Genomic DNA, 8638 nt, shown 5'->3' with positions numbered 1-8638 from the left:
GAGAACGTTGCTGAATTAATCGAGAAGCGCGAAAATGATCTGAAAACAGCAGACAGAGACAAATCCGATGACGATGAACTGGATTGTAATCCGATAGAAGCTGACGACGCGATGAAAGATCTGGAAGATTTTGGTAAGATTGACGACCCGATTGATTTATCGCAAATGATGTCGCAATTGAACAAAGACCAGAAAAGAGTCTTTGATGGAGTATGCCAAGTTTTACAAGATAAGAATCAGATTCTGCGACTGTACGTAAGTGGCGAGGGTGGTACAGGGAAAAGTTTTCTATTTGAAACGATTAAACATTGGATCAGAATAAATTTGGAAAAAACGACTGCCATATCTGCTTCCACGGGTATCGCAGCATTCAATATCGATGGCTTGACAATCCATAGAATGTTTCAACTACCGGTTAGTCATGAATCTACACTAAAATATACGCAATTGTCAGACATGGTCTTGAAAACTTTGAGAGACAAATTAAAGAATGTCGAATTATTTATAATCGAAGGAATTACATGTAACAATGCAATGATGGATTTAGGAACGACTGTATTCAGTGATAATCAAGCCTATGTAGGTTTGTCACGAGTAAGTAAATTGGAAGGCCTACATTTTATAAATTTCAATCCAGCATCAGTTAAAGCAAACTCGAGAGCCATTGTAGAATATAATCGACTGAGATCTATATTCAAATCTGAACTGCCACAAATCAATCCGTCCGAGAAAAAGGTTGTGAAAATGTACGATCGTCGATGGGATATCCCTAATATCATTGATGATATGCAGAATTATGATTGTGAGGAACCAGAAAGTATAGTTACGTGGAAAATATATGGCCTTTGCAATAACGATGCTGTTTCGTGTTACGCTAGTGTAATATTACAATGTGCGTTTCATTGCGTACGTATTAGGCAACAAATACTGAAAAATAAAGCATCGAATGCATTGATTGATGCTATCTGCGCGTATGGTGAACGTAAATATTGCAACATTCAAGCGGTTAGAAGATCTGTCGGAAAACGCTTCGAAGAACGAACACAACAAGATGTTTCGGAATTTTTTACGGCTCTAATGTCGACGTATTCCGACATCAATGATGTATTAAAACTCGAATTAAAGCACGTAACATGTTGCTCGAATGTCAAATGTAATTACAATGTAACTAAGCTGGAAAGCAGTAGTTTGTTAATATTACCTATACATTCGACATTAAAAAGGAAAAAAGGTGTCACTCTACAAAGTTTGATTAATGTAGAATTTTCTAAATGGAAAACGATAAACGGCAATTGTAACGAATGTAAGGGCACCGTGTTGAAAAAGAAAACCGTAATCGAATCAACTTTATCCGTCGTAGTAATACAGCTCAATTTATATACTTTTATAAACGGTGCTTCTAAAAAAATTATCAACAATCGAATGACCGCCGTGCCGACGAGTAATATCACGATTAATAAAAAAAGTACAAGCTAATAAGCGCTATATTTCACGAAGGTGAAGAAATGAATCGTGGTCACTACACGTGTATGTTGAGAGCTGACACAAAATCGGAATGGTATTACTCTAATGATATGGAAGTGTTCGAGAAAAAATGGCCCAAAGGAGCACAAGGGGCATAAATATTGTTCTTAAAACAGATTAAATAATGGCGCTGTATAAAGGCTGCCGTAAACGCTACATTAAAACATCAACTGTTCTAGCGCTGTATAAAAGTTGCCGTAAGCGCCAAAATAAAATATCGGCTGCTCTGGCGCTTTATAAAAGCTGCTGTAAGCGCTGCATTAAAACGAGTGCAATAAGTTTCTAATTTGACCTAGGCTTCATGACATTTCAAAAAGTATCATCAAGAAAAAAATTATCAGACAGAAATATGTATGTCGTGTTAAAATCGGAGAGACGAAGAAAAATATATGGTTGCGTTCTCACGAGAATGGGCGATGGAGGGGCCCATTCTTTATTTTCAATATTCATACAAGAATATAAATTCATTCTGTTGCAATTGAAATAAATGTGCAATGTATCGTTAAAAGTTATTACAATTATACAAACATTTACATATATGATTAAATAAAATATATATGTATAGTATAATATAATTATATATTATATATATGTACATATATACCATATATTTCAATTATTTTGAACTGTATTGCATAAATTGTTACTTATACAAAGTTATGTAATAAGAATCGAAAATACCTATATTTGTGATATTTGAATTACTAGAAAGCTGCTCTATATATCTGTACTTTAAAAAGTAAGTGATATCCTAAAAAAATCATAAAAATGAAAAGGTCAGGCCATGTTCAAAAGAAAGTACTCAAAAATTTAAACAATCTAATAATAAATTATCACGAAAAGTAACTGATATGTTATTCAAGGTGCCAGTTCAAAGTGAACATACGTAAAGTGTATATTATCTAAATTTAGTAATAATATATTTCCATGAAAAGTAACTGTGATATTTTATTCAAGGTGCAAGTTCACATTGAATATACATACATATAAGTAAAACTGATTACAATTTGATTCTAGACAATAAGTGCGATATGTTATTCTTAGTGCACAAAATATAATAGTCGTTTATAGAGATTTGATTTGAAATTCATACTAGCCCGTACAATGAAAAATAATTGCTCGTAATTCCAGAGTACCAATTTGTTAATGACTCAGAAAAATAACATGGCGGCCTGCTCTCAAAAAACTTTCGATGGGTAGAATAAATAATTGAAATAAGAGTTGTGAAAATTGTATAAATTAAAAACCTCCAATCTTTCTTTAGTAAAATTTCGAATTTTTGTATCAATTTCCGATTTGTGTTATATTGTATTTTCAGAAAGTAAGTTATTGATCAGAAAACTTTGCCTTGTTGCTCGAAACGGGTGTATATTAAGTAAAATTTATAAATGTACAGTTCTCAGGTCAACTACAATAAAGCTATACGCTTAAAAAGTTTACTGATTATTTGTCGTAATATACAATAAAAAATTACATATTAATTATTCAAGATACAAGTGAGAAATAAATATCATTAAAATATACAAAAAAAATATATCAATTTGACTCTGAAAAGTAAGTGACATCGTTCTCAAAGTGCAAGGTTTCATTTGACTTACAATTTTCTTCAGAAACACAGAAGAAAAAGGTATTTGTATATAGTTTTGTATACAATTCATATTTCAAAATACGATGGTCCTCTTTGCTTATTATAGATAAAAATAATTATCTTGTATTTTAAGTAAAAAATATTTTTTTGCACTTCACGAATAATGCAGAATGTAAAGCGTTGTCATGAAATTGCTAATATATTACGAAATCTTTTTTTATATAGGACTGATTGAAATACAATATTAAATAATTAAATAGTAATAGTCATAAACTTGATATTATAAAAATCTATTTAGGAAGAATTTTATAACTACTTTATTTTATATCGAATTTATAAGTATTATTTATTACCTATTTTTTGTAAAAATATTATATAAACATTTTTAGCACCTCTAGGCCACTGTCTCTTTTTTACTTCTGCATCATCTATTTCGATCCAAATATTAGATAGTCCTTCTCTACATATGCTTACATAATGACCTTCATCGGTGCACGAACTATCATAAAGTATAGCACTCATCGTCTTGTACAATTGTCCCGCTATTAATACTTTAGTTGTTGGAACAGCACATAAATTAAATTTGTTTTCTGCTTTTATTAATTTACCATCTTGTGCTAAAAATAGTATTAAACGAATAACAATTATTTCTCTTGTTAATGTTACTTCATTTTTTAATATTTGATCAGTTCCAGTACAATATTCACATGATTCGTTGTGTAAGTAAAACCAATGTGAAAATGTAGAATTTAATAATTCATTAAGATTACAACTTTTTTTCTTTAAATTATCAAGGAAAATTGAAATAGCAATATTATTTTCAACAATAGTTTTTGTATTACCACATGTTTTGCATCGCTTGGTAGAAGTTACTTGATGTTGTATCAAATTTGTAATGCAATCATATTTTTCGCAAAGTGCCGTAAGAAAATCGTACGCGTTTTGTCTTACCATACTCGAAAAATATTCTCCTAAACATTGCCGTATTGCATATGTATTTAGATTACGCTTTCCATTTTCATATCGATGCATTAATATACGTAAAACGTCTGTTTTATTGCAATTAATCAACTGCTGCCTAATAATATTTAAATGTAATAAACATTGCAATACTGTATTTGCATAACATGAAATCTTGTCTGTATTCTGAAAACCACGTATGATCCAAGCAGTGCTTTGAATTCTTTTATTTGAAACCGTATGTTGAATTTTTCGATCTGAATTTGATTTTTGAACAGAAGTAACTATTTTTGGTAACGCCCATGGAACATCTTTTACTTTACGACAACGTTCTTTTGACACAGCAATCATTTCTGCTTTCGGATTGTATATCTGTTTTAAACGATTATATTCAATAATAACTTTTTTGTTAGTTATTACTGCTGAAGGATCAAAGTTTATTAAATGCACTCCTTCTAGAGATGTTACTCGCGACAAGGCAACATAAATTTGACCACAACTAAATACAGAGTTGCCAATATCCATAACAACACTTTGCAAACTTAATCCTTGGCTTTTATGAATAGTGATGCCATAACTTAAAGATAATGGAAATTGTTTCCGAATCACATACGCTCTATCCAATACCTGAAATTTAGCCGTTACTCTTTCAATTTCATATTCTAAACCTGATGGTAAAAGAAGTTTAATCTTTTCTACGTCATCAGGAGATGTTTCTCGTACAATTGAAATTACTTTAGCAATTGTACCGTTTACAAGACCCAAACTGGCATCGATGTTACGCCGAATCATAACTTTTGCTCCAATTTTAATTGTAATTTGTTTTGAAAGTCTAGCTGTTCGAGAACTATCATCATCGTTATTTGACAATACTTTTAATACTTTCTTTTTTACATATGATGTACAATCAATCGTATCTTCAGCAATTAATAATATTTCTTTGGAAGTAATGCGACTTAACATTGCATTATTAAGGACATCACACATATTACAAGTAGGAAATAAACAAACAGTGTCCGATGATAAACTGTTAATAAAATCACATAATTCATTTAATCTAGATTCGAAAGAATCAGCTTTGAAAGATATTTTTCTACTCTCTAGAATTTTACAATCAGATTTTGTCACTAAACCAATACGAATTCGCGACAATAATTCACGGTATGAATTATCTCCTTGCTGACGCATATTGATTATTAATTCATTATATTGAAATAATGTAATCCATAAATTAACAGCATTTAAAGAACCAAGATAATTAGCAATTTTTTGATCGGATAAATGTGTAAAGATAAGATCTTCGCGTACAGGAGGCAATTAAAGCAAGTCTCCGAATAAAAGAATATGCTTTCGACCAAACCAACCATCATCGCAATCACTAGTATCAAATATCTCAGACAATCGAAGATGAATATATATTAAAGTCAAATTAGATATCATTGACACTTCATCAATTACGAAAAGAATAACATCTTTAAGATCTGTTCGTAAAACTTTTAATACACAATCAGATAATTGTTTATACTTATGAGTTTGACCATGTTCAACGGGTAATTGAAGCAATCTATGAACTGTCAAACCATCTATATTAAATGCTGCTATACCAGTAGGTGCTGTTACAGCAGTATCTTTGTTGAGATTTTGTTTTATCCAGCATTTAATAGTCTTGATTAAGAAACTTTTTCCAGTACCACCTTCTTCGCTAACATATAATCGTAATATTGATTTATCGGACTCTACAGCATTGGTAACTTTATCAAATACTCGTTTTTGATCCGTATTTAATTTTACTATCATGTCAGATACATCAATTTCTTGAATTGCTCTATCACCAAGATCTTTAAAATCTTGCATTGCTTCACCAGCCTCTAAATTTTGAATACCTATTGCATTTTCAGGATCATCCTGAGACTGCTCTTTTTGCAAATCGTCATCTAAGCATTGCTGAACTAACTGTTTTGCAGTTTCAAATGCTTTTTGCAATTCTTCTAATTTTTCATGATATTGCAATGCTTCTTTAAGATGCAGTTTTACTTTGTGAAACGATTCGGTATAAGTATTGCATTCATTTTTAAGATCCTCTAATTTTCGCCATGGTTTAAACATAAGCAATAACGCAAAGAAATAATTTTCCGGCTGTGTATTAACATTATATCTAAAATGATTAATAAGATATCCGCGCTGTCGCCGTTTAAGATAACAACCATTACCTATTTTATAATATTCAATAAACTTATTTTTCGGTTTGATCTTTGAGATATCGTACCACTGTGCAAATTCATAAAGAGACGTATTTTCTAATTCGTTTGGTCTATGTGGATAATGATCATCTGTCAAAGATTGATAAAATATATCTGTAGATTCAGGATCAAGAGCTTCAATTTCTTTACGACTTTTTAATTTTCTATATCGTATTTGATTAACATCTAACCATCTGATGGTTGTATTTCGATCAGTTCCATACAAAGGAATACCTAACAATGTATCAGCAGCTTCGAGAGCTCCACATTCTCTATTATTCGTAAATCGCAAAGCAATATTCCAAAGATGACTCGCTAATGATTTGTTTTTGTTATCCTTACTATCAAGAATATTCTCAGATAATTCACTTTTTCCCGCTTTATTCATATATTTAGTAACATACCAGGTTAGCAGCGATGATTTTTCACCAATAAATTGTATATCCATATTACCTTCCCATGCAGTAAGAAGAACAGGATTATAGTCATTTATATTACCTTCATTATCCGTTCGAGGAAGATCGTAAAGTCTACTTTTATGTTTCAATTGTTTTCTACCGGCTATCGAAGTTGCCACATCCCTGATATTCAAAGTTTCAGTAACGGGACGAGGAAATCCAAAACGACATCGACGAATAACTTTACGTCCTACTTTTTTAGAACGAAGACAATAAGCATTAAAATATCTTGGGAAATATTCATTTTTCGATTATCATACCTTAATACTTTTATGCACAGAATAATGAGACGAATCAGTTGGTGTAAAGAAAACACATAGTTACCTTTAAAAAAAATATGAAAATTGCAATAAGCAGTTAAATAATTTTTCTTTAAGACAACTATGTGTTTTCTTTACACCAACTGATTCGTCTCATTATTCTGTGCATAAAAGTATTAAGGTATGATAATCGAAAAATGAATATTTCCCAAGATACAAATGATTTTTATTACTCATATATAGTGAAAAATATTTCTTACTGATTTCTGTAGTACAAGCAAGCATGGCAATTTTGAAGTGTTCATTATTATAAAATAACTGATTTATAAAAGCACAAAATAAATTTTACCTATTTTTATATTTTTATTATTTAAATTAATTTTTGAGTAAATTGAAAAAATTACAATTATATCTGCGATTATATACGCATAATAATTATAATAAAATAAAATATGAAAATAACATTACGCGATTTTATTCGGATAACTTTATAATACGTAAAAATATATTGTGACATAATTAATTTTATTGATTTTTAAGGCAATAATAGCATTCGAAAGTGGACTTGTTCCACCAAATATTCTTGTAACCATCATTGTTCATTTTAATATGTTTACATGTGGCATAAATTCTTTTAGCATTTTTTGCTTTTTGAAGATATAGCACAGACACCGCTATATATTAAAAATATATGCATACTCATACATAGGCATTTATATAAGATTTATATAATTACAACTAATATGTAACATGACATTGTAGAGAATGTAACCTACATACATGTTACATGCAAAGAGGTTACATGTCATCAAATCTGACATCTGATCTGACATATATCTAACATCATGGATCATGGAGCGACATACTATCGCCGTCTGTTGTAAAACGTGCGAGATGGACATTTCCAATACATGCATCTATTCATGTGTTGTGTACGTGTGATATATGTGTGCGCATGTGTTGTATACGTGTGAATACGTGTAGCACGATACTACTATGTTTGCGTGGTCGATGATGACGGGGACGTTTCTTAAAAGAAATTTTTCATATTTCGACTTTGCAATTATATATCTCTGCTTACAAATCACGTAGAGCAGAAATAAAGACACTTTTATTATATAATTCAAACTCAATCTATCGATTAAGTCTAGTATAAACTCGATTGCTTCAGCCGTTATTGAGAATTCGAAATATTATAAAGACTCAAATGTCCGACTCGCGTTAAGATACACGGTGTCTCGGCTACGCCCTTAACTGGTCGCGAGACACTACCGTGTCTCTTGATATAAAGAGCTTGAAACCAACACAAAAATATAGTTAATTGTTTCACATTATATCATGTCACATTTTAAGATCAGAAATTAAGTTTCTATATAGAAAGTTGTGTTTTAGGTAGGATACATATTAATGTGTGGAAATATTTATTGTTACTCAGTTACTTTTTAATTAATTTTTTAATTTTCTAATAATTGTCATTATTATAATTTGTAGCACTTGATAAGGGCCGAAACCCATGGCCGAAACGTCGTGAATATTAAATAAAGATCATTAAATAGCCAGAGTTAGTTGATTAAATTACTACCATATTTTATAAAAATATGAATTTTT

The 8638-nt window shown here is 30.6% G+C and overlaps 1 protein-coding gene across 1 annotated transcript; it reads right to left on the bottom strand.

Moving 5' to 3' along the window:
- Positions 1-3454: 3454 nt before the first annotated feature.
- Positions 3455-5953, bottom strand: LOC114943093 (uncharacterized). Its single transcript, XM_085486289.1, has one exon. The coding sequence runs from the start codon at positions 5258-5260 to the stop codon at positions 3455-3457; it is 1806 nt and encodes a 601-aa protein (XP_085342415.1). The 5' UTR covers positions 5261-5953.
- Positions 5954-8638: the final 2685 nt, after the last annotated feature.

Source organism: Nylanderia fulva, unplaced genomic scaffold, assembly GCF_048542155.1.
Source record: "Nylanderia fulva isolate GAGA-0341 unplaced genomic scaffold, ASM4854215v1 Scaffold414, whole genome shotgun sequence".
In the NCBI taxonomy this organism is placed as follows: domain Eukaryota; kingdom Metazoa; phylum Arthropoda; class Insecta; order Hymenoptera; family Formicidae; genus Nylanderia; species Nylanderia fulva.
Note: the sequence above shows the minus strand (reverse complement) of the source record. Positions and strands in the feature narration are given on the sequence as shown.